Genomic DNA, 26165 nt, shown 5'->3' with positions numbered 1-26165 from the left:
ACCTCACCCTCACTCCTCGCCCCTTTCCTTGGTCCCCTACCTTCAAGGCCCAGATACTCTGACCCAACAGAGGCAACCCCTCATTTTCCCTGACAGCCGCCCCTTAGACCCCCCCTTCCAGAAAATCACAGGCTCAGTGAGGCATGACTCACCGTGACAGAGGGAGACTCAGAATTGGTTTTGTAGTTCAGCTCCTTGAAGAAGACATTGAGTTTGGCAACTCCATTTCTTGATGTAGGGGAGAGGATGGGAAGAAACAGCAGAGGATTAACTTCTCGGACCCTCACAAACACCCTCCTCCAACCAACTGTATCAGTTCTTCTTTCCAGATCTATTTTCCCTCCCAAGGATTCCTTTCCTGGAGCTGGGACCAAAGTAGGACCGACCTTTTGTTTTTGATGGTGTAATTATTCTGTAGGGATAGCATCCGGAAGACCCAGTCCTGGGAAAGAATTGGAGTGTCAAGGGGGTCACCCCATACTTTTCAGGCTTACAGGGTTGGGAGTGGGGTTAAACACACCCATATACATATACCCAGAGAAGACCACAGTGTCACACACACACACATGACCCCTGTCCTTCCCCTTCCCCACTTTACCTGGGATGTCACTGAGGGCCATCGTGAGTAACCTGCAGAGAGCTTGTAACTGGTCACACTGGGGATGGAGAAAGGCACTCAGTAATAGGAGTGGGGCTCTCCCACGCAAAGGCTTAGCTGAGCACCTGTATTCTACCCAGCCAAGTAGCCAGCTGCCCAACCTGTGACCCAGGGGAAGGGGACACTCACCTGCATGGCTTCCGGCACTTGGTGAAACAGCCCAGGCGATCTGAGGAGAAGGCATCCTGGAGCTTATAGTAGCAGTAGCCTGTGGGTGCAGATAGGTGTCATTTTCCTAGGGCACCTCCACCTTCTCTATCTAACCCACACAGGTTTCTCAAGATCCCAGGACACCCCCTTCACAAGAGTATCAAATAGATTACAGTAATGTCTCCTGAGTGGCTGCACCAAAAAAGTTTAAGAAATGAATCTAACTCGGGGGGGGGGGGGGGGGAATAAAAAGTCAAAAGAAGAATGAGGACAATTGTGTAAAATAGCGAGATTAAACCACAGTGGCAAGCCACTTCATCCCACTAGGATGGCTATAATTGAACAAAAGACCAATGTCTCCCCAATAAATTCGATTTCAAAAAAAGACAATAGCAAGTGTTGCTATAGAGAAATTGGAACCTTCTACATTGCTGTTGAGAATGTAAAATGGTGTGGCCACTTTGGAAAGCAGTCTGGTAGTTCCTCACAATTTTAAACATAGAGCTATGATCTGACCCAGAAATTCCACTCCTAGGTATATACCCAAGAGACTTCAAAACATATGTTCACATAAAAATTTGTACACATATATTCATAGCCACAATAGTAAAAAAAACAAAAAAAAACAAATGTCCATCAGCTGATGAATGGACAAACAAATGTGTTCTATCCATACAATGGCACATTATTTAGACATAAAGATGAATAAAGTTCTTACACATGCTACAAGGTGGGTGAGACGTAAAAATATGCCAATCACAAAGGACCAGATGTTATATGATTCCATGTATATGAAATGTACAGAATAGGCAAATCTAGAGACAGAAAGTGGACTGGTGCTTGCCAAGGATGGAGGGAGTGGGGGTAGGTCAGGGTGGGGGTGGGAGAGGGAGAAGGGGACTGTGGGTGCAGGGAATGGGGAGCTTGAAGAGTGCTAATGGGTACAAAGTTTCTTTCTGGAGTGATAAAAATGACTGTGGCCATTGTTGCACAAATCTATGACTATACTAAAACCTAAAACTATACTAAAATTGAATTGTACACTTTAAATGAGTTGCATTATCTCAAAAAGCTGTAACCAAAAAAAAAAAAAAAAGGAAAGAAAGAACAATGGGTCTATAGATTCCGTTTCTCCCCCATTTGCCAAAGTCTACATAAGATTATTTTGTCATTCTTTTTTTTTTTTTTTTTATGTCTTTATTGATTTCAGAGAGAGGAAGGAAGAGAGACAGAGAGAGATAGAAATATCAATGATGAGAGAGTCATTGATTGGCTGCCTCCTGCACGCCCCCTACTAGGGATCAAGCCCGAAACCGGGGTACCTTCCCTGATCGGGAATCGAACCCCGATCTCCTGGATCATAAGTCGATGGTCAACTGCTGAGCCACGCTGGCGGGGCTATTTTGTCATTCTTGCTACTTTCAGTCACCCAGTCCAGAAGTCCTCCTTCATTTCTGACCCAAATTCCTCAGTTAACCAGGGCTAGGAATCTTTAATTAGGAAGACTGGGGAACAGCTGAGCGCTTTTCCCTGGGAAGTGAGAGGTCCTTAGGAAACTCGACAGACTGAGTTTTTAGCCTGTTCCTTTCCCTCATCCTCACAGCTTCTCAGCAATCAGTATTGTTCTTTTCCTCCCACAGATCTTCCAACTCACAACCACTTAGAAATCACTGTTTGGGGACAGAGGGAAGCAGTGGGCAGGGAGTGACATCTGGACTTCCTGGGACACCCGGGGATGTCCCATCTCCCCTCTGGGAAAGGAGGTGAGATCAGGAGACCTCTGTGTTTTCCTCCAGCTCAGACACGCTATGATCTTCTCAATCCGAGAAACAGGAAGGGAGGCCCCAAGTGCAAAGTCCAGGCAGTGGAGAGAGCTTGTGGGGCAGATCCAGGGAAGGAAGGAGGCAGAAACATCAACACAGGCAGAGCCAAGACGGAGGCGGACACTAAACTCTGGCGTCTGCAATGCCCCCACCTTGTCCCCAAGAGGTGTGAAGGCTTGTTTCCTCCAGCAATGGCCAGTCACCCACCTACTGGGGGAGAGCTGGTCCCAGGGGAACCAGGGGAGAAGGAAACTCGCGGACCAGTCAGCTGGGACAGATAAGAGCGTGTGACCAGGAAAGCCAACCCTGTTTTCCATAGCTTCTTGTTTAGGATGCTTTCTGTCTTAGCTTCCTAGTACACAGCTTCCCTGCTGAGTAACCCAGCTGTAGTGAAAAAAGAAAGGCATCTGTCTACTCCTAGACCAGGGTAAGGAGGAGATTGCAGGGCTCTCCGGATTTTTTTGGTTGTGTCCTCCTGTAGGTAAAAACTTCTTAAATAAGCAACTCCAATACATGTATTTGGTTTATAAAGTACATACCTGCTACTATTGAACAGATACATAATGTACATTATAAAACATACATAAAATGGAAGATGTAAGGAAATGATAGAGATACATTTAACTTCCAGTCTTTTCTCCCTGCACCCAGTGAGTTATCGCGTGCCTCACCCAGGGCCTTGAGGAGTGAGCCAAGGAAGCTATAGGCAGAGTGTGCACCGAAACCTCAGCAGGCCCAGTAAGGAACTGGGAGATTTTCCTCACGTGCTCTTCCTTCCTTATGCTGCAAGTTATTTTTAAATGGGGCCATTTCTGCCTGGCCAGGCATGGCTCAGAGGTTGAACATCGACCTAGGATCCAGGCAATCGGGGTTCAATTCCCAGTCAGGGCACATGCCCGGGTTGCGGGCTCAATCCCCAGTCCAGGGCCGTGCAGGAGGCAGCCGATCAATGACTCTCTCATCATTAATGTTTCTATCTCTCTCTCCCTCTTTTTTCCTCTCTCTGAAATCAATAAAGATATATTTAAATAAATAAATAAATGGAGACATTCCTTTATAAACACACAGAAGCCAAAACAGAAGGAGAAACTGTGAGGAAGGAACAGACATAGTGAGTGGAAAACAGAGAGGAGAGAGTCTAAGGACTGGAAAACAAGAAACAGGGAGAATTCATCAGGGCCAGTGGGAGCCAGAAGCAGCCCAGGCAGAGGGCGCTGAGAGGAGAGGGCTCCCAGGAAAGTCCTGGGTCCGATGGGGCAGGCCAGGGGCTCCCTCCTAGACTCTCACCCCAGGAATCATGCTTCCTGTAGTCACAGTACTCCACACGGTCAGGCCGCGGGTAGAAGATGTAGGCACAGCCACACTCCCGGACCATGCTTTCCTGGAAGCAAGAGTGAATACACACCTGGAGGGGAGGAGAGTGAAGGGGAAGGAGGTCAGGCTGCCCTTGCCCACAAACAGCCCCAAAGGGAAGGAGAAACAAGTCTCTGTGCTGCACCTCCATCCCTCTTTCCACTGGTTACACACACACACACACACACACACACACACACACTCCAATTTTGACTGACCAACAGTGCAGGCTTGAGAGATGGTTGCTATAGATATAGACAAGCCTCACCTGCTGTGTGTACTTGGAACGGTAAAGGTTCTTGACAGAGACGTCACTGCCATTATTGGTACAGTCTCCATAGTTGCCTCCAAGTCTGTCCAGGGCTTCCTGTGAACATACACACACACCAAGAAGTCAGAGGTCACAGGTCAGAGCAAGTGGCCCAGGCCTCCTCCTGAATTCTCTGTCTTCCCTCAGTCTCAGGTTGCATCTCCTACCCTGCCAGCCTCTCCTGTCTGCCTCTCCATTTCAAAACATACCCCAATGTCCATCTCAGTGCTACTTTCAAGGACACTGGGCTCAGAGCATCCCCTGGTATCCTAAGCATGTTCTGAACCCCTTCTCATCACTCTCATCCAAGGTCCACTCCTCTGGTCCCTTCCTGCTGTCCACTCTGTCAGCCCCCTTGCCCCTAATTTCTGCTCCTGTAGACCTCCACATGCTCAAAGCCCAACCTGAATGATCCCCCTCCCTACCTCTGGCTGTCAAGTCCACCTCCCATGCCCTCTCCCTAGCCCCTCGCCAATCTAGGGCCCTCCTCCCAGGCTTCCCAGGCAGCATTCTTGCCTTCCTCATGCTGATGGAGGTCTCCACACCGGGCCGCAAGTTAAAGCCACCATCATCCATAAAGGGAGGCTCATCCTGCCCGTGCACTGTTACCCTAGCCCCAGTCACAGTGGACAGCAGCGGGATGAAGTCATTCTGCTCTGTGCGCAGAGTCAGGGACAGACCTGGGACATGTAGAGGGATCAGAGTCAGGGAAAGGCCTTGGAAAGCATTAGGGGATGGAAACCCACTCTCCCACCCAACCCAGTTCCTAATACTCCAAGGAGAGCAAAGCAGGAAGACACAAATGGATGTGACAACCCATGGGCTGGATTCTGGGGACAGGCTGCAAGGACTGGGACAGGATTCCTATCACACCCAGAATGGACAATGTGGTATGCATAGTGGAGAAAGAACAGTGAGGACTCCTTTCAGGACTGAGATAGGCATGTTATGGTGAGACCCCAGAGGCACACAGCATCTCTAGGATGGAAGCTCAAAGTGGGTAAATGTGGGTAGGCAGGGCAGTAGGAAGGACTGAGGCAGAGATCAGGGACTGAGAGTATGGGGAGTTGCTCACCATTGTTGACCCCAGGCATAGAAGACATCCAGAGGTTGGAGTTGTTCTCACCATTGAAAGTGTAGCAGTTTCCATATATCGGGTGGTGGAAGTGAGAGTAATTCCTATTCAGGAGAGAGAGAGAGTAGGGTCACAGAGAAAAATATAAGGGGTCAGGGAGAGAGGAACTTTCAGCGCCCTGTTTCCTGATAATATACTGCGTGCCAACAGCCTTCAAGGGCATCATCTCCACATCACAAAAGAGGAAGATAGGGCACAAACAGTGATGACAAACTTGTGACTCAAACCCAGATCATCTACCTTCTAGCCCAGGTTCTTCCCAGCAGGCCACCTGACCTGCCTGGCCTTGTGACTTCTCTTGTTGCATTATGAAGACTTGCAGTGTCCCTAGCTTCTCAGGTATCTAAGTCTTAGTTCACCATTTGGACTGTGATCTCCTTGAGGACTGGAGCCACATCCCATTCATCCCAGAATGTTCTGAGAAGTGCTCGAAAGTCAACATTTCCAGAGCAAAGGCTGGATTCAGGGAGGGAAGGAAGAGGAGACTATGAAAGAGAGCAGAGGCCAGTGCTGAAGGGCCTGTGAGCTCTGCCCACTAGTAGATGTACCATGTGGTGGATGCATACTAGGGACTCTATGCAACAGGTAACAGAACAAATGGAAAAATGTGGATGGATCTTAAAAAGAGAGCTTGGTAAAAAAAAGAAAAAGTGAGAGGTGAAATGAGACATATAACACAACAGCATTTATATTACATACACATTTTGCAAAAATAGTTACAAATAGATAATCACTAAGCACATTATAAGAATATATGAGAAGCAGTATAATATGAAGAGCACAGACTCCAGAACGAAACTGTATTTGAATCCTAGCTCTAACAAGTATTAGCTGTGGGACCAATGAAGTCACTTTATTTTTGGGGCTGCAATTTCCTTATCTGTAAAATGGGGATACTACTTACCTCACAGGGGTGTTGTGAGGATTAAATTACACTCAGAACAATGCTTAGCACTTAGTAAGAACTATTTAAGTTTACTATTAAGATGATAGGGATTCATTAAGATGGCTAAAGTCAGCCCTAGCTAGGTAGCTCAGTTGGTTAGAGAGTTGTTCAATTCCTGGTCAGGGCACATACAAGAGTCAACCAATGAATGCATAAATAAGTGGAACAACAAATTGATGTTCCTCTATCTGTCTTTCCCTTCCTCTCTCTCTAAAATCAATTTTTTTTAAAAAGATGGCTAAAGTCTAAAAGACAGACAATTCCAAATCGAGAATTTAGAACCCTCATACATTGTTGGTGGGAATGTAAAATGGCACAGCCAGTTGGAAAACAGTCTGGCAGCTCCTCAAAATGTTAAACATAGAGTTACCATATGACCCAGCAATTCCACTCCTAGGTATATACCTAAGAGAAATGAAAATATATCCATACAAATACTTATACAGAAATGTTCATAGCAGCATTATTTATAACAGCCAAAAAGTGGAAAGAACCCAAAAGTCCATCAGCTGAGGAAGAGATAAACAAAATGTGGCATATTCACACAGTGGAATATTATTCAGCCATAGAAAGGAATGAAGGACTGATACATGCTGCAATGTGGATGAACCTTGAAGACACTGTGCTAAGTGAAAGAAGCCAGGTGCAAAAGAACACATATTATATGATACATTTACATGAAATGTCTACAGTAGGAAAATCTATAGACACAGAAGTAGATTAGTGGTTCCCAGGGCTTGGAGGAGGGGAGGGAATAAGGAGTGATTGCTAAGGAGTACAGGGTTTGTTTTGGGGGTGAGGAAGATGTTCTAAAATTAGTGGTAATGGTTGCACAACTCTGTGAATATACAAAAAAAACCATTTAATGGTAAATATAAAGAGGATGATTTTAATGGTATGTGAATTATATCTCAAAAATATAATATTGAGAGAAGAGGAAAGGGTGCTGGATATAGGGGAGAAGAGTTGGGTGAGAAACACATGATAAAGAGCTTCAGCTAGATTATGAAGGTCATGAGAGATGTTGAAGGATATTAAACAGGACTAACTGGAATAGAAAACTCAAGTAAGAACAGTGAAGTATAAAGCTTCCTGTGATTACAGAATGAAAAGAGGATTTAGAGAAAGAAAGACAAATGTGGTGTGTGTGTGGGGGGGGGGGGTAATAAGAACCCAGCTGAGAAATAATGAGGCTCTGAGCTAAGGAAGTGACCTAAGCATCAAGACTGAGATGAACTATGGTCTTTCAATTCATAGGGAGGTAGGAGCATGGGGCAGACAGAGTGAAAAGATCAGTGGGAAGGTGACAGACAGAGAGACTCAGTGGCAGTTATGAGCTGACCCAGGCTCAGGTGCTGCTACTGTCTCACTTCCCGGCTGGTAACTCCTGTCCTCAAATAAACACAAGACTAGAGACAGGAACAAAATTGTGTGCTGGGCAGAGTGTGTGTGCCAGGTGAGGGGTGGAGGCAGAAGCAGGTGACACCTGGCCCTGCTGCCAGTCAGCAGCAATATGGGAGAGAAGGGCTCCCTGTAGAGTGGAGAGGCTGCCTCAACACCCTTCCTCTGCCAGGCAGAGGCAAGGAGGTGGCACCTAAAAATCAAGCAGCAGAATCAGAGAGGGGAAGGTGGGGGTAGGACGGTGGTTTCCTTCTGTAGCCTCCCTTACTCCTAGTCTCTCCCAGCCCTCAGAAAGCTAGCAGCTGCCATGACCTCTTTGCAAGGACATTATAAAGGAAGAATGCCTGGTAGAAAAAATCCTTAAGCTAGGGCTGGCCTGGTGGCCTAGGGCAAGTCACTTCTCCTGCTTACATCCAGAGTAATAAGACCCGTCATTCATTACAGTTTACAAAGTGCCCTTGAATTTGTCATCTCGTGCACTTGGAGATGAATGTTATCACCATCTTCGTCACTGGAGTAAAAGTGCCAAAAGGGCAATGATTACATATATTTTCTTCTTTCATGTATCCCAAATGCCTAGACCAGTGACTGGCACATAGCCTAGACAGTCCAAAATATTTGTTGAATGAACATTGAATAAATCTCATTTTCAGCCTATTTTACAAACATAGAAACAGGCTCTGAAGAGTGATAGGAAATGCCCAGAGTCACCTGGTCAGGAAGTAACAGAGTCAGAGCAGAAACTCGGGATTAATCCTCACTCAGTCCATGCTATTTCCACCACACTATGCCCACCTCATCTGAGAAAGTGAAGGATGGAACCAGACAACCTTCCAGGCACTTTTGAGTTTGATGCTAGTGAGAAAGAGGTCTTAGGTAGACAGGGAACCATGCTTCCAGCCCTTGGTTTCTCAAAGCTGGACCTCAACCCCAGCCTTCCCAGGGCAGCCTATGAGGCTACCTCACTCAGACCCAGCCCTGCAGGGAGCAGCAGAAGTCCTGCAGAATGATCCATGGATCTGTGGGACAGAGGTTTGGACCTGAGATCAATATGCCCCCTCCTCCGTGCAGGCATTTATTCAGTCAACAAGCTTTTCCTGGGTGCCACTCATGCTGGGCCTCAGGCTGGCTCTGGGAAGGAGACACCACGGGGAGCACAGAGCTGGGCAAGACAGACTCACGCCTGGCTGCAGGAGGCCTGGTTGAAGCGGCAGCTGAAGATGAAGTTGCCCAGCTTGTCCTCCTCCAGGGATGTAAAGGTGTCCGGCAGTCTTGACAGAATGTTAATGTAGTGGAAGCGGTACCACTCCCTCACTGCGTCCACCCCCGATGAGTATGTCTGGTAGAAGCAGTCGGATTTGTTCTGGTTACACTGGAAACAGAGACCAGAGCGTCAGAGGACCAACAGCAGGGGTCAAACAGCAGGGCAGGGTCAAGGTCAAGGAATGAGTGGTCTGGGGTCCTGAGGACCCATCGGCAGGGGTGGGGAGCCGGGAGTAGACACCGACAGAACGCAGAGAGGAGCAGAAGCCCCGAGGAGAGTGGGCAAGGAGGGTAGGGGATTAAGGGAGTGGGAGGCTGAGGAGACCAGGAGCTGTCATTTATACAGTCTCTGCCAGAGGGTGGAACAAGGATTCTTCTCCCCACTTCACCGACCGGAAGACTGAGGGATGAAGAGGTTTGTCCCAGCAACAGAGCTGGGACTAGAACTTTGATCTCCTGGTAGGATGACTAAAGGGGGCTTCTTTCTTTTTCCCCCTGCTGGTCTCCCACTTCCTCTTACTCTTTTTTATTAAAACAATTTTTAAGTCTCCCTTTTCACCATCTCCTTATTCTCTGAGGCCTGCAGAACTCCAGTTCCCTATTACACCGGAGGTTCCCAAGTGAGTCCCACCAGTGGGAACTGCATTTCAGAAACGTGCATTCAGGCTGGCGCACAGAGAGCTGTTACTGTATTTTATTTTTCAAAATGTATTAATTAATTTTGACTGCAAGCCGACCGGGTCCTGCCTCATCACTAGGCAACGGAGGCGGGTCGGGAAGAGGCACGAGGTGCAGGGCGTGGGCGGAACCGGAAGGGCGGGGTGCCCTCAGGCGTGTGGGCGGGGGCGGGGCGGGGCCTGGGCCGGGGCGGGGCGGGGCTTACCAGCTTGAAGCCGATCTTCCAGTCCTTCCAGTTCACTTGCGGGTTGTTGTCTCGCAAGCTGGAAGCCGCGCTACGAGCTTTGCGGGCCACCGAGGGCGAGAGCGGGTCCCGCAGGAGCTGCAGGGGGTGCGGCAGGGTCTCCCAGAGGTCGCGACGGCCCCGGGGGCGGGCCCGGAGGGTGTTGGAGGAGTTGTATTTGTACAAGTCGAAGAGCGTCTGTTCTGTGATGCGGTCCAGCTCCTCCAGCTCCCCTTTAATTTGCGTGTACCTGGGAGGGGCGATGGGAAAGGGATCAGGCTAGGGGGCAGCCTCCGTTTTCTCGTGTGAAACTGGTGAGGCAGGAGGGGTGGGGGCGGGGAGTAGACAGGTGTGTCCCAGGGGTTAGTGGAGGCGACGGTGCGCCCCCGCGGTGACGGCATTGATTGTGCCTGTGTCCTGTTTATCGAAGGAGAGGCGGCAGGCGCCCGTCCGTGGCGCGCTCCTCCCGCCCGCCCTGGCCGAGGAGGGAACCCGGAACTTGTGCGCCTTTTCCCAAGACTGGAGAGGGGGTGGCCTTGGCCTGCGCCCATCGCTCCCACGCAGGTCATCCCACCCTGATCCCCTCAGGGGAGGGTGGCCTTTGGGCCTGTCTGCCGCCCAGCACCTTCTAAATCAGGGATTCTCCACTTCCTAGGAAATTCCAAAAAGTACCAATGCTGCACACTACCCTCCCCCAACCAGGATTAGATTTAATGAGTTGGGGTGGGGCCCAAACTCCCTAAGTTAAACACTGCCCAGTATAAATCATCACATTCCTCAGTACTGGTCCTCTTACCATCTCCATCATGAAAGTCCAGAGTAGCAGGGCCTTAGGGACAGAACCTACCAAAACAAAACGCACGCACATGCACACGCACACGCACATGCACACACACCTAGAACTAATAAGGTTGCAGGATACAACATCAATATACAAAAATCTTATTTCTACATACCAGCAACAAGAAATTGGGAAACAAAATCATAAAAACACCATATTAATAGCATAAACAACATCAAATACCAGGAATAAATCTAATGGGAGATGTGCAAGATTGACCTTTACACTGAAGATCCTGCTGAGTGAAATCAAAGACCAAAGTAAATGGAGAGTTATGTACGTTTACGGATCAGAGACTCAGTGGAGTTAAGATGTCTCCCAAATTGATCTTTAGATTCAACACAATCCCTATAAAAACTTTAGCAAACATTTTTTAAAGAAATTGACAGGCTGGTCCTAAGAGGTATATGGAAATAGAAAGAATTCAGAATGGCCAAAACAATTTTAGAAAAGAAGAGCCAAGTTGGAGTACTTACTCTACTTGACTTTAAGACCTATTATAAAACCACAGTAATCATGCCCAGCTGGTGTGGCTCAGCAGTTGAGCATTGACCTATATGATCCAAGCGATCGTGGTTCGATTCCATGGGTCAGGGCACATGCCTGGGTTGTGGGCTCCATCCCCAGTAGGGGATGTGCAGAAGGCAACTTACCAATGATTCTCTCTCATCATTGATGTTTCTATCTCCCTCTACCTTTCTCTCTCTGAAATCAATAAAAACATATTTTTTTAAAAACCATAGTAATCAAAAGAATGTAGTGCATATATATATGTTTTTATTGATATTAGAGGAAGGGAGAAAGAGAGAGAAACATCAATGCAATAGATTGGCTGCCTCCTGCACATACACGATAGCTGAAACTTAGGTATGGGCCCTGACTGGGAATCAAACCTGTGACCTTTTGCTGCATGGGACTATGCTCAACCAACCGAGCCACACTGGACAGGGCAGTAAAATAATTTTTTAACATTTGATGCTAGAACAATTTCAATACTGTACTGGGAAAAAAAAAAAGTGAACCTCAACCTCTAGCTCAGTCCATGCACTAAAATTAAGTCATAGACCTAAACTTAAAATTCGGAGCCATAAAGACTCTAGAAGAAAACCTAGAATATAACTTCATGACCTTAGGTTGGCAAAATTTTTTTGAATGAATATCTAAGGAAGTACTCCTCTGAAACATAAAGATCTCAGGAATCAGCTCCAGCTGCCCCTCATCCCCTCATAGGAGAAAACGTAGCGCAGGTCAAAGGTGTGTGTTTGATATTCTGAGATTTGTTTGTTATTGGTAATTAAAAGAATCACTGTAATAGCAATATTTATTGAGCACCTACTATAGCCAGGCACTGTGGTATTAGAATGTACATTATTTAATCTTCAGTGAAATTCAGCATACTATTACCCACAGTTAGCTAATACAATTGTCATTCCCTTTTACAGGTGAAAAACCTGAGGCAGGTGACTTGTTCAAGGTCACACAATCAACAAATGGGTCAGAAAGCACTCTAACCATCACACTGCCCTCTACTGTGTCCCTGCTAGCTCTGGCTAGTTTAGGAAGTTGGCGCGATGCCCCAGAAAGAACACCAGTTAGTCGGCTGGATGTGGGTCCTGGTGTTCCAGCTGTACACTTTCTAGCTGTGTGATGTTGGTAAGTAAACTTTCTGAATCCAACCTATTTCATCAACTGTAAAATGGGCCTAACACTATGTCTACACATGAAGCTTTCAGAGGGTTAAGTGAGAAAATAGTGACACAAAGTAAAGGAGGCCATCAAATATCAAGAAGACAGAGACAGAGCCCTGAAGCCCAAGAAACTGAAGTGTCTCCCTCATAGTCACGTTGCAAGAATCCACGTGCCCCGCCCAACCAGGTGTGGCTCAGCGGTTGAGCGCTGACCTAGGATCCGGGCGATCAGGGTTCGATTCCCGGTCAGGGCACATGCCTGGGTTGAGGGCTCGATCAATGACTCATCATTGATGTTTCTATCTCTGTCTCTCCCTCTCCTTTCCTCTCTCTGAAATCAATAAAGATATATTAAAAAAAAAAAAAAAAAAAAAGAATCCAGGTGCCCCAACTTAGCTGGAGTTATTTCCACAACACAAGCCACCACATCTCTGGCTGGGCCTCCATTTCCATCCACCACCCCCCATCCTAAGCTGCTCCAAGTCCCTCTGTGCCCCTCTTCTGCCTCCTACACCTCCCTCATTCTCGTCACCAACTCCAAGCTCTCTGTCCCTTCTCTAGTCATCTCTCTTCTCCACTGAGCCCCACACTGTGCCTATGCCAGGCTCACCCTTCAGTGGCCCTCCTCATATTCAGCTCCCTTCTGCCTCTTCCAGAGAGGCCTTTGGTGATCACTTCCTCGACTCCCGCCTGTGACAAGGTCCCCAGAAGAGGCCAGGCTCCATACAGAATGCCACCGCTCCCCAATGTCCACTTCTCTCCCCTTCTTGAGGCAGCAAGAAGTATTCCCATATCACCCCTTCAATAAAGAAACCTCTCCCTCCCTTTCAGTTGACACCTAGAGCTAAAAAACTGCCCACTGAGTAAAAACCACTGATTGCATCAGATCATGTCCTGCAAGCAGGAGGACCCTGGCAAGAAGAGAGCAGGGCTGAGAGGGGTAAAGTGCTGACAAGGGGGCTTCAGCAAGACAGTGCAGCCCTTCTAACCTTGACCTCCTATCTAGGTTATGGTTACTACCCTCACTCTCATCTGCTCTGGCAGGCAGCCGTACCTTGGAGAGGGGGTGAGGGTGAACCCTTGCACAACTTGATCAGGCAGGCATTACTATCTCCATTCTATGGTTGAGGAAACAGGCCCATCAACTAGGCAACTTCCCCCAAGGTCACTCAGCTAGGAAGCATAGGAAACAAGATGTGATCCCAGTCTTTTTCCACTCCGTGGTCTGAGCTCTTTTCACTACTCTGTCTTGGGGTTCGGAAACACCTGAGATTGGGCAGCAAAATCTTTCCCCACAGCTGGCCATATCTCCACCAGCCAATTTTCCCCTCAGGACAAACTGGAAGGGTCAGGGACACTGGGAGACTGAGCGACTGATACCTTGTTCTCTTCCTATCGTGTCTCCTCCTCTCCTCCCTCTTTCCCCTGGATGTTCTCCTCTCACAGAGGAGTCCATGCTCACCAGGCAGCCTTGAGATTTGCCCAAACCCTCACCCCACCCACCCACCCACCAGGCGGCCCCCATTGAGCATTCTCAGCCAGCATTCTGGAAGTAGGGGACAGAGCTGGGCACTGGAAACTCACCAGCTTTCTACCCAGCCAATGTGCATCTAGGGACCTAGTCCACTCCTTCCTTCCTCCAGGGATCACCTAGAAGTCTTGACTTCCCTTTGTTCAGCCCCTTCCCCAGCTCATTCTCCTCCACACCTCAGCACCTCCAACCTGTCTCCCAAATCGAGAGACATGCTCCTTCCACCATGGGACTTATATGAACTCAGTCTGCACCACGCAGTGTTCATAGCATCTCCTCACCTGTGAGCCCCCTGGAGATAGTCATCCCCTCTAGAGTTGGTTCTGAGCTCTCAGATCACATGTGGAAGTCAACTGTGGCTGTGGCATTTTAAGAGCAATAGATGTTCACAAACCAATGATTATTTAGGCAACTAAATGGGGATGGACATCCAGGGTGGTGAGAGCTCATTTCATCCAGGGAAAAGACACAGTGTTTCAGGTTGATAGCCTTGCAACATGTTAGACAGTTAGCCTTGGAGACAGTTATTCTCTGTGCCTCTGTTTCACCATCTATAAAATGGGTATATTAATAGTACCCACGGCATCAAGTTGCCATGAGGATGAAATGAGTTAATATATAAAAAGTACTGCAAAAAACACCTGGCAGGGTAGGTACTATACAACTGCTGTTGTTGTTTTTTATCATTACTGTTATTATTACTATGATTGGAGAAGAAAAAGCTAAGGAGACACAGGAGCACTGCCTGCCACGCATCTACCGTGTGACTCAGTCTTAACAAAAGTGGAGCCTGAGACCAGATTCCAATTCTGACCCCTCCACTTAACAGCTAGACGATCTTTGCAAAGCTTTTAGTTCTTGGAGCCTCCATTTTATCATCTGACTCCAGGGTGATATTTCCTTCCTCACCTAACAAGTTTATTATGAGGATCAGAATGCATTAGTGGCCTTTGCAAGCTGCAACACAGTTACTGCTCTCCTAGGTGCGCCTGAGCTGATGGCAGTTGGGTAAAGAGGAGACATCTTTAGGGTTGCTTCAAAGAGACAGAACTGGGACCAGAAGGTAGACATTATCATGAGGTCAACTGCAGCTTTAACTAAGGAAGAACTTTCTAACAGCAGCTTCCCCAGAGGTAATGAGATTCCTGACACGAAAAGGAGTCCAGCACTGTGGGGAGAGTGGAAGGATTCAGCTCTAAGGGTCTGGTTTTCTGTCCCTGCTACGCCTGCCACTGTGGCAGAGCCTGTTTTCCAGATCCTGCAGAAAGTGCCAGGTCTCCCCACGGAGGTTAGACAGGAAGACTTTGCTCAGATCCCTTCCCTCCCTCCCTGCAGCTTCTCTCTTCAGGGAATTGCCCCCCTCCTCACCCCATTCTGCTGCCCTGCCTGCCTCCTGCTTTGCCAAACATCTCCAGGAAGGAAGGTTCCATGGCCTCCTTTGTTATTAAGAACCTCAAGTCCTTCCATAGGTCAAGCCTAAATCTTTCCCGGAATTGGATGCAAAATTATGTTCTCTGTTTTCTGGAGATGTGAAGACTGGCCCTCTCTCTTGGGTGAACAAAGCCCTCTGCTCTGTTGGCCAGAAAGAAAGAGACCACAGTGGCTGACCCTTCACATTGGATTCTTAGAATTTCCTTGCTTTGTGTGGAAGATCTTTAGCCTTTATCCCCTTTCCTGGAAGTTACAGAGCAGCCCAGAACCCTGCACCTCCTCCCTCCTCCCCCTCTGCTGGCCATGCCCAGGTGCCAGTAAGTGGGCATCCCCGGTCCGACTTTGCCTCATTCTAGTTATCTTGTCCACTGATTTCCACCTCCTCCCTGCTTCCCCTGTAGGCGTCATTCGTCTTGCCTCGCCTCCTGCACCCGCCACCAGCATGATTCACACTGGGGTCACTACCCACCAGGCTGCATTAACCTATCTACCCATCCCTGCCTCTCTCCTTGAACAGAAGCCAACAGCCCTGGACCCCTCCCTTCTGAACTCCTGACAAGTATACCCTCCTCTTACTGATGTTCTTCCCCAGGGACTCTCACCAATCCCCCAACACTGGATACCTCTACCTGGCCCCTCCTTAAAGTGCAACAGGAGAAAGAGCTTTGAAATCAAACACACTTGGTTTGTTACTCAGCTGCTAATCTGGGAGGCACTGGCTTCTGGGGATGGGATGAGGGGTGTTTAATCCCAGGTCCACCACCTGCTACCTGTGTGAACTTGGGCAAGTTACTTCACCTCTCTGGGCCTCCGTTTCCTCATCTAGAAAATAGGAGTAATACTGGTACCTACCTCAGAGGTCTGTTGTGAGGATTTAATAATTTAATTAATGTAGAATTTAATTTGTCTGGCACATATTAAGTCTACATAAATTTTAGCTATAGTTGCTGTTGTTTTATTTGCTGTGTGACCTTGTTCAATTATTTCACTTCCATTTTCTCATCTGCAAAATGGAAATACTAATAATGACTGGATTTGTCAGGATTAAATAAGATAGTGTTTATAAAGCACCCAGTGCAGGGTCAAGCACATAGTAGGTGTTCAATAACCTTCCCGTGCACTAAGGAGCTTTCCCTGACTCCCCTCCCTTCCTGGGTGCTCTCTCCACTAGGTCCCGCAGCAGCCCAGCCCATCATGCACCAGGGATTCTTTCTGTGTAGATGCCTATCTCCTCGTCTTCAGGGACATAGAGGCAGAGGCTCTGGTTTTCATTCTCTGGGGCTTTTTCCTGGACTGTTCAGGGCCTGTCCCCAGCAGAACCTTAGAAAATATTCAGGCCTCAACAGATGCACCCCTGCCCTCTTCATTTCTCACCTACATCATTTTGGGGGTCTGGGGGAGTTAGGGGGAGAGAACAGGGAAATGAGTTGTAAACATCTCATAGGAAACATCATTAATTCTACATCCCACACCTTGGGTATTAAGGAGAGGCAGGGGTTTGAGATTAGGCAAACAGAGGTTAAGTCACAGCTCAGTCACTATCTCTGTGACCTTGTGACTTGTCTCTTTTTGCCTCAGTTTCCTGAAGTGTAAAATGGGGTATTAATAGTACCTGCTTGGATAATTGTTGGGAGAATTAAAGGAGAAGCCTGTAGAGTACTCAGCAGTGTCTGGTACATAGAGCAGATTCATAGCAAATGGCCCCTTAACACTGGACGCTATATGGAGGCTAATCAATGGAACGGCCCGGCAGTTTTTCCTCTGCAGGACAGGACATCCCAACCCTTATTAGCCCAAGACACACCTTTGGACACAACAGAATATATGGGGGGCCTTCACCACCAATATGTGGCCAATCCCAGTCCTCTAGCACACACATACGCAATGTGTTTGCTCACCCACACACACACACTCACACAATCACAAACACACGCACTCATAAATCTTCTACTCCTTGAAGGCAGAGACTAGACCGCACACAATTTTTACTATAATTAGCGCAGTATGCTGCAGGCATTTGTTGATATGCCTATATCTTCCATTTTTTCTTTCCCAGTACCTGGCAAATTACCTGGCCTTCAATGAAGATGGCATGGATTATTAATAAGCCCATTTGCCAGGTACCTAGCACTGTGTCTGGCTTGCAGCAGGGGTTCCCACAGTGAGGCATGACTGAGTGACCACAAATATAAGGTATATACAAACACCCAGTCCCACCTTCCTTTTTTCTCCATAGTTTACCACCTCCTCTGGCTTCCAGACCAAAAGTTGACAAAGAGCAGTGATGAAACCAAAAATGTCAGGACACACCCAAGCACTTAAAAGTCAGGCTCCTGGGCAGGTAAACTGTGCAGCTCAGCAGGGGTCACTTCCCCATTTTCGCCTGGGTCTTTGGGAGACCAGCTGGACAAAGGAACAGGGGAACAGCTATCCTGTCCCATTCTTCTCTGGCTTCATAACTCATCCCAGTCTCAAGGCTCACCATTGCTTTGCCAACATCCCTCATTTTGCTTTCTCCAAAACAAACTCCCCTTCTAACCTAAGACTAACATAGCAGGGTCTAGCCCCAACCAGCTCCCACTACCCACCACCGTAGCACCTGAGATAGGTTCTTCTCTGGAGAAGACAGAGGTCCTGTTCTTTGCTCTCCTCTCCTTCCAGGGAAAGGCTAGGGATGACCTCCACCCTGCCCCTTTGGAAGTTACCAGCATCTTGACCTCATCAGCACCCCCTCCTGCTTGTGGGAGGAAGGGAGGAGGAGGGCACTGTTTTTCCAACAACCACACTCTGGATAAGCAGAGGGCACTAGGAAGACTCCACTGGAATGAACAGCCAGCCCATCAAGTGTGGACTCCCAATCTTGCCCAAGGGGAAGTCTGCCTGGGGGTAGTATTGCCTTCTACCCCGGGGTCTGAGGGTCTGCCTGCCCAGTGGGCACCTCTGCACCCTGTGCACCACCCTTCCAGGCACGGGGAAGTGGCGGAGCACAACTGACCTGTAGGGATTGAGGGTGCAGACGGTAACAGCGGGGAAGACCAGCTTGTCAGAGTTGAGGTTGATGTTGAGGCTGACGGGGTAGCTAAAGTACTCTTCGAACAGCAGGCCGAACTGCCAGTACATCATGCCAAAGGTGCAGAGCCAGAGCACGGCCCAGAAGGCCGTCTTCATGCGGTTGTGCTGGGAGCACACCAGGCGGATGGCACCGTGGATGGTAGTGTTGTTGCAGAAAAACTGGAAGAGGTCTCGATAGGAGCGGTGGAACTCGATCAGGGCTTCCTCCTCCTCCGTGGGCTGCTGGGGGGCCTCAGGCTTGGGGCTCGGCCCCGGCTCCTCACACTTGTCTCCCTTCATAAGCCCTTGGGTGGGTTGTGGAGGGTGAGGGTCAGGGTCAGGGCAGAGTTCTGAACTCCAAGTGCCCACCCCCATCATGGGCTTGACCCCAGAGAGAGGCTGCCCCAGGCCATGACCACATCCACCCTGAGCCCACCTTCTCCCAGCCCTCCCTCCCTCCACTGGCCCAGGAGCCAGCTGACCTGCTGGAGTCAGGGCCAGGGCTGGAGCTGGGCTTTCCTGGAGTGGCCTCTCCTCTGCTTCCCTGATAAGGTCACCTTTTGGTTTCAGTCCCAGCACCTCCCTTTTCGTCTCCTCAGCCATCAGCTCTGCTTAGTAGTCAGTCTTGTTCTTGGTATCTCTGTCCTAGCTTCTCTCTCTCACTCTGCACTCTGCTTCTCTTGGTCTCTTTCCTGACTCCCTCCTTCCTCCCCTGGCTCCTCGGTGTGCCAGGCTCTCTGATCCTGCCTCTCTTCCTTTCTCCACCCCTCGCCTCTCAGGCCCGGCTTACTCCTCCAGTCCCACGCCCTGGTCCTGGTCCTGGGCTCTGTCCTGACTCCCTCTGTCCCAGGGATGGCAGGACTCCAGGAGTCCTGGCTGTCACCTGCTCCCCACTCCCAAGTTGTGACTGGACTGGGACTGGTTCCTTTCTAGTTGAATCTGGCAGCCTCTCCTCCCCCTCACCTGACAGGTGCAGCGACTGGCCTGGGAGCCCGCCTGCCGGCCTCGGGTGGAAGCAACAGAAGCCTCATTAGCATCTCAATTAAAGGTGAGCAGGACAGGGGGAGGGTCAGAGGAGGAGTCTGAGCGGAGAGTTCCCCAGCGGGAGGAGGGCTCCTGAGGGCAGGTGACCTGGGAGTGCTGGCACTGGAGAAGACCGCAGGAGCGCCCACCGAAGAGTCGGGGCCTGGGGAGAGATAGGAGGCCGACAGACAGGCAAGGAGACCGGAAAACAGAATGGCAGGTGAGGCTCAGAGATCTTGGCCAGGGAGAAGGATCCTGAACACAAACCCAAGACAAGGAAAAAGGACAAGTCAGGACAATGAGGCTAAGGTGGGGAGACCAGGAGAACAGGAAAGGCAGAAAAAGGGAGACAGAATGAAGGGCTGGGGGGGCGGGGGGGGGGGGAGGCAGAGAGAGGAAGGTGAAGAGGAGGGAGCCAGCCCCAAAGGAACTCTCCCCTCCCCTGCAGGAGAGCAAGTGGGCTTCCAGAAGCTAGGTCCCCTCCCTGGGGAGTCCCTCCAGGGGCATCCACAGGTCAGCCTCAGCCCCCAGGTTGTGGAGAGGATTTAGTGGGAGTACCTCCTGGCACTCAGCTCGAAGCTCCCCTGTCTCTCCCTCCTGGCTTATCCTCTCCCTGACTCCTCGCCATCACCCCCACCTTGTCCAGGCCAGGGAGGGACTCAGGTGAAGCTGGGGGCTAGGCGGGGCCCTGGGACATTCTGTTCTTTTTTACACCATTGGCTGCCAGGTCAGGAATGTGTAATGTCCCCTGTTGTGGTCACGGGGTTGCAGGAATGTGGGCACTGAGAGGCAGGTAGGGGACAGGCAGGGGCACTTAGGCACAGACCCGGAGCCCAAGGACAGCAGGCACTGAGGGGGCAGGGAGGGATGTAGGCAGCACTGGGTGTCCAGGAAGAAGAGGGCAGGCATGGCCAAGTCTACACCAGCCCTGGAAGGAAGGGAAAGCTCATTGGTAGGGGCTTTTCCTCCAAAGTCTCTTCCCCAAGAGCATAAAGAGTGAAGTACCAAGCAGTGAGCAAGCAGAGTGGGAAGGATCAGAGAATCATACTCAAAAAGAGGGTCCAGACAGGCACAGGATACCCATCCACACAGCCTGGGCCCCTTGTGATAGTGAGAGGTCAGCCACTTGTGGACCCTCAGCAGGCAGCCCAGAGTGTGCTCACTGGCATCTCCCTCCTCACCTCCTCAGAGGAGCAGGCTATGGGCGTCCCTACGATGTGCCCAGCACAGGTACTGATAGAGACTGGTGGAAGAAGACAGGCCTGCAATATAGTAAGATAAGGATTCTAGTGGCAGAGATAAAAGCCCAGTGCTTAGTGATCCTGGGGAGGGAGGGAGAGACACTAACCCAGAGAGACTGGGGAAGACTTCCCGGAGAAGGTGGCATCTCAGCTAGGTGTTGTGAGGAACAACAAGGACTTTAGCAGGCAAAGAAGAGAAAGCAGGGAACTCCAGGCTCAGAGTACAGCCTGGTTGCTTTCTGTCTGGGCAGTTTCTTGTGGCCTCTTAAAGTGAGAGCCACTGTCAACCAGGATTCCAAACCCAGTCCCCCGCTTCCTTTGATGCCTGCTGGGCACACCCAGCTAGGAAGGGAAAGACTGGCTTTGTCTTCATTTTCCAGATGAATAAACTGACCCTCCACAGAGATAAGCCAGTTTTATGAGGACACAAAACAAAATAGCAGCTGAGTGAAAACAGAATCAGAATTCTTCTCTTGGTTGTCTACTTAGGGCTTTTGCCATTTGCTTCCAGAGACAGACCAGCCACAGACTCCAGGGAATTGGGGCTCCCCTGCGCCTGGTTTTAAAAGTCTGGAAGGTTCACACTCACAGAGAGTCCATGGATTCATGAGCAATCTGGTCCTGGGTTACCTCCCTAGCTCTGTAAAAAGCTCTCTACACTGTCCCCACCTTCCCATGGGACCCAGACACCCCCAGCAGCTCTATTTTCCCTTGATCCAGATCCTTAAACTAGGGACAGTCCTGCCTACAAATGGGGTAGCAGCGCCCTGCCCGATTGATCTCAAAGGTTCTGAGAGACACACCTCCCTGCCTTTTCCATCCGCTACCTGGTGCCTGAAACCCCGTTGCTGGTTTAAGGCAGCACAAGCAAATAGTTTTCGTCTCAAGGGCTCTGGGAGGGGAACTACGAAGGCCTACTCCGGGCCGAGCTGGGAGTGTGGTGTCCCTGCAGGCGCCTGCCAGGGTGCAGGGTGGCAGCGCTGCTCAGCCGGGCAGCAGCCTGGGCCTGGAATTGGCCAGAGCCAGCTTGTTGTTGTGAGAAAAACAGAAATCTGAAACCTGCACTTTTGTCATAGCTCCATTTTAAATATTATCTTTTGAAGTGCAGAAATAATACCCAAATACATGTTTGTGGCTGTACAACTTTCCAACAATACAGAAGTATACAGAACAATGAAAGCTTTTCTTTGTCCCATTCCTTTTCCACCCCTCAGCCCAAAAGGGGCAATTGTAGTTTGTGTATCCATCTATATCTTTTTGTGTGCCTGTATAGACCCACTTGTATTTTTAAAAAACAGAATATAGCCCTGGTTGGTGTGACTCAGTGGTTAGAGCATCAGCCCACACACCCAAGGGTAAAGGGTTTGATTCCCTGTCAAGGGCACGTACCTTAGTTGCAGGCTCAGCCATGCCTGTGGGAGAGGCAACTGATGTTTCTCTTCTCTCTCTCTCCCCTCTCCTCCTTCCTTCCACTCTCTCTAAAAATCAATGGAAAAATATCCTCAGTTGAGGGTTAAAAACAGCAACAACATATATATATATGTATATATATACACACACACACATATATATACACACATAGTTTTTTCATAATTGAGATGCTCTATGTTTACTCTATGAGTTCCATTTTTGCCTATAAACTCTGTTTGTGATTTGAAAATGAAATTTGACCTCTGAAAAGCAAAATGGCAGGAAGGGGTGGATAAGGCAGCCCAGATGGTTGCAAAGGCCCTTTCCAGCTGACTCTGCATCTAGCCCCTTGCTTAACACATGAGGGAACTGAAAAGCCCAGAGAAGCAAAGTCACTTGCCCACAGTCACCCAGGAGCTAGGGGTGGGGCCAGATTGAGAGTTAAGCCTCCCCTCTCCAAGCTCAGTGCTTCTCCTTGAACTTCCAGAGAAGCAGAGTCTTGTTCTGTGGGGGAACTGGGGTGTTGCAGACTTTGTCTTGGAAGCTCCCCCAGCCTCTCTCAGAGCTCCCGCCCTTCCTTCCCTGCAGGGCTGCCTTCCCCTCCCAACACCAGCCATTCTCTAACCTTGTGGTGTGGCCTTACAATATGCACAGGCTACAGGGAGAGAAGTGAAACAAGAGGGTCTATAGTGGGATGAGGGTTATGAGTTCAAAGGGTCTTCCTGCCTCTTGCTCTCTGGGGAACAGGAGACTATCATAGTAACCGCTTTCTCCACCACACTCTCAGACAGAGTCTTGTCTACAACACTTTTGCAGCACATACATCTGCATACTATTATTATCCTGGGGTGTGCGTGTGTTCATGTGTGCATTTGTATCTACGTATGGAAGGGTCATATTATGAGTTCTCTGAAGATAGGCACCAGGCTTCTTTGTCTTGGTGACCCCACTGTGTAGCTGTCACTACTAGCTGACCCACTGTACAAAGAACAGCAGAATTAGCATCTGGGGTAAGACCCAAGTTTCATCTTTGACAGTGAGTGACGTATATGAGAAAGCATCCCCAATACATCAAATATCCTAATTTCCTCTGGTAACCCATTCATTTGTGGTCTATTAACTTATCTAAATTTTATTCACTTTTTCTATTTCAGCCTCTATGTTTTCTAGGGTAAACACAAGTCACTCATTTAAATGCACCTCTGTAGTTTTAATACTTAAGAGATAATTAGGCTCTCTCTCCACAGTGGCCAGCCCAGTGTGGAAAACAGTGGTCCTTTTATCTGCACTTATATAGTAGCAATTTCTCTTTAATCTAAAATGATGTCCCAGAAAATCCCTCCCAGACACTCCTAGTCCAGCCACCTGGCAGGGGGCTTAGTTCATCATTACAAGTATATTCCTTTGGATGAAGGCAGGAATTTTCACCCTCGGCACTACTGACATTTAGACAATTCGTTGTCATGGGAAGTACTGTATTGTGCACTATAGGATGTTTAGCAGCATCCCTGGCCCCTACCTACTAGATGCCAATAGTAACCCCTGAAATGTGACAATCAAAAACCCCTCCAGATGTTGCCAAATGTCTTCTGGGGGGCAAAGTCACTCCAGTTGAGACGACTGGGCTAAGGGGTTGTCCCCAGTGATAATGGAAACACTCTGGAGAAGGATGACCCTCATCAGTTACACATTTCTCAGTGTTTATCAGACCCCTTCCAAGGGCACCAGTTGGTTAAGAGCAGTGTGGCTAAGAGAAGAGGAAAAAAGAGTATTTAGAAGAATTCATTCTCACCAGCTCCCTGTCGGATTCTTCATGAGCCTTTAGGAAGACGGTTTACTCAGCAGTCCCCTCTAAAGAAGGCTTAGGAGAAGAGCCCCCCCACCACACACACACACACATTCTGAGGGTCTACGGGGCACTTAGTCTGGGTCTGGTGTTGCCCAATGGAAACCAGTAATACTTTAAGGAACCTGGCGAAGAGCAAAGACAATGCCCTGGTCACAAAGAATTCATGGATTCCTCGCTCCTGTGAGTCTCTCCCTTCATCCCCTTGGAGAAGATTGGGTAGGCATAAAAACCATTTATTGATAAAATTTGTCAATCATGGTCTAGCTGGGAAACAGGAAACACTCTAAGTCTTTCAAACAAAAGAAATTTAACACAGAGAATTGGTATATGGCTGATGGAGGAGCCAACAGGAGACAGCGAGGCAACCCAGAAGACAGCAAAGCGGGAAGCAGCTACCATCTCTAGGGCTGGAAAGACAGCAGGGTAATGTCACATTATAGACCCAGAAGCCTCCAGAGCTATTTGCCAGGAACTAAATAGTGGGGGCTGCCTAGTAGGATATGGGATTATGAAAGGAGGAAAGGAAGAAATACAACCAACTATAGGAGATGTTAGAAAGCAAAGATGGGGTGAGGGTGGTGGAGAAACAGCCTGGCTTCTTCCCTCTTCCCACCCACCTGTTCTCCACCCACCTGTCTCCCTATTGACTGAACCTACCCAGCCAGAGGAAAAAGGAGTCTGGGAAACATAGTTCCCAGTAGTGATACAGCTCAGAACATGGGAAGGGTGGAGAACAGATCTGCAAACAAACCAGGCATTGACTGTCCCAAATAAAAGAGCCCAGAGAGGTGAAGTGATGGGGCCAGGATGAAAGTCCATTTCTTAGGGCTCTTTCCTTAGGACGCAGTCATTGCAGGCTGAAGTGAGAGCATGAGACTGGCAGCAGAAAGGACATAGTTTGGTCAGCTGGGCTTGAAAAGACCTGAGATAGTGCCTACTGTGAAGCAGGGAGCTTCAACTAGATAGGGCATGCAGGAACATTTTGGGGTATAGGAAATGTTCTGGGGAGATACACGCGATATAGAAAAGTGAAAGTCATTGATCTGCATACATAAGATTAGTGTGCTTCATGCACTCCATTGTTATACCTCAAAAGAAAGAGTTGCCATCTTTTAGAGTAAAATCCTGAAGTAATTTCAAAGGAAATGACACATGTCTGGGATTTGCTTCAAAACAATTAAGGAGAGATTAGATGAGTGGGGAAGGATTGTATGGAAGAATAAGACTGGCCCTGAGTTGAAGCTGGGAGTTCACAAAGCTATTTTCTCTCCTTTTGTGTATGTATATTTATATGTGAATTTCCACAATAAAAAGTAAAATGAAAAAAGGATCTAAGGCCATTGCACACACACATACCTTGATACACTTAAGAGTTCAGTGATACATCCAGTCCCAGCCCCCAATTTCCTTGACCTGGAAAGAGCTGCAACCCTGAGCAGTGCATGCTCTTCTGATATGTCTCCCCTCTCCAGGAAGCCTTGAACTATTGTGTAAATGCAGCAGAGTGCAGGTCCTAGGCCTGCACCAGGGAAGGAAAATGAAGTGTCTAAGTTCCCTCTCTGAGCCCTCCCCTGGCCCCTTCACCCTGTGAGCCCTCCTCCCCAGGTGCACTCCTGCACCAGGACTTCTCACAACCATCACCTAAAGCTTGTTCAGCCAGTCAGATGAACCAGGGTAAGGATGAGCCCTGAAACGGGCTGGGGGGGGGGGGGGACAGTGTCCAGGTCACCTGTCTCAAGAGAGTAAGTCAGCCCTGCATACTAAGGGCCGCCATGCGCCTGAGCCACAAGGAGGCAGCATGGTTGCTAAAATGAGCTGGGACCCAGAAATCAGTAGCCCTGGACTGTAGGCTAGTTCTGCCATGGACTGGCTATGTGACATAGGCAAGGCCTCATTCCTTTATCCATGGCTATGTACTGGACACATGGTATATGCCGGACCTTGTGCTAAATACTGGGAACCCAGACTTAAAGATTCCGTCCAAGCCACTGCAGAGCTCACAGTAAGAGGGTAAGCCGGCAAGCAGCAGGTCGCAGGGGGCAGTCTGAGTGGGGCTGTGCAGCTTGGGGTGGGCATGTGTCCTAGAGCCCCAGTGAACCTCAAGGACAGGTGGAACTTAGCCAGGAGCCCAGAATCTTGGAGACCAGAGAGCCTGGCATT

General features: G+C 49.0%; 1 protein-coding gene across 13 annotated transcripts in view; it reads right to left on the bottom strand.

The window, feature by feature from the left end:
• Nucleotides 1-26165, bottom strand: part of LOC308552289 (vesicle-associated membrane protein 1) — a 106983-nt gene that overhangs the window by 17755 nt on the left and 63063 nt on the right. For 4 of the 13 annotated variants that reach the window (XM_081127505.1, XM_081127485.1, XM_081127495.1 and 1 more), the window contains 11 exons: nucleotides 18427-18787; nucleotides 9923-10190; nucleotides 8958-9148; nucleotides 5370-5473; nucleotides 4811-4974; nucleotides 4253-4351; nucleotides 3919-4036; nucleotides 788-866; nucleotides 599-656; nucleotides 387-442; nucleotides 153-228 (listed from right to left, as the gene is read on the bottom strand). In XM_081127505.1, the coding sequence (XP_080983631.1) occupies nucleotides 153-228; nucleotides 387-442; nucleotides 599-656; nucleotides 788-866; nucleotides 3919-4036; nucleotides 4253-4351; nucleotides 4811-4974; nucleotides 5370-5473; nucleotides 8958-9148; nucleotides 9923-10190; nucleotides 18427-18787 (1574 nt within the window). The other 9 variants (XM_081127506.1, XM_081127503.1, XM_081127487.1 and 6 more) reach the window with 9 other exon arrangements.

Source organism: Miniopterus schreibersii (assembly GCF_964146895.1).
Source record: "Miniopterus schreibersii genome assembly, chromosome: 2".
Classification (NCBI taxonomy): Eukaryota; Metazoa; Chordata; class Mammalia; order Chiroptera; family Miniopteridae; genus Miniopterus; species Miniopterus schreibersii.
Note: the sequence above shows the minus strand (reverse complement) of the source record. Positions and strands in the feature narration are given on the sequence as shown.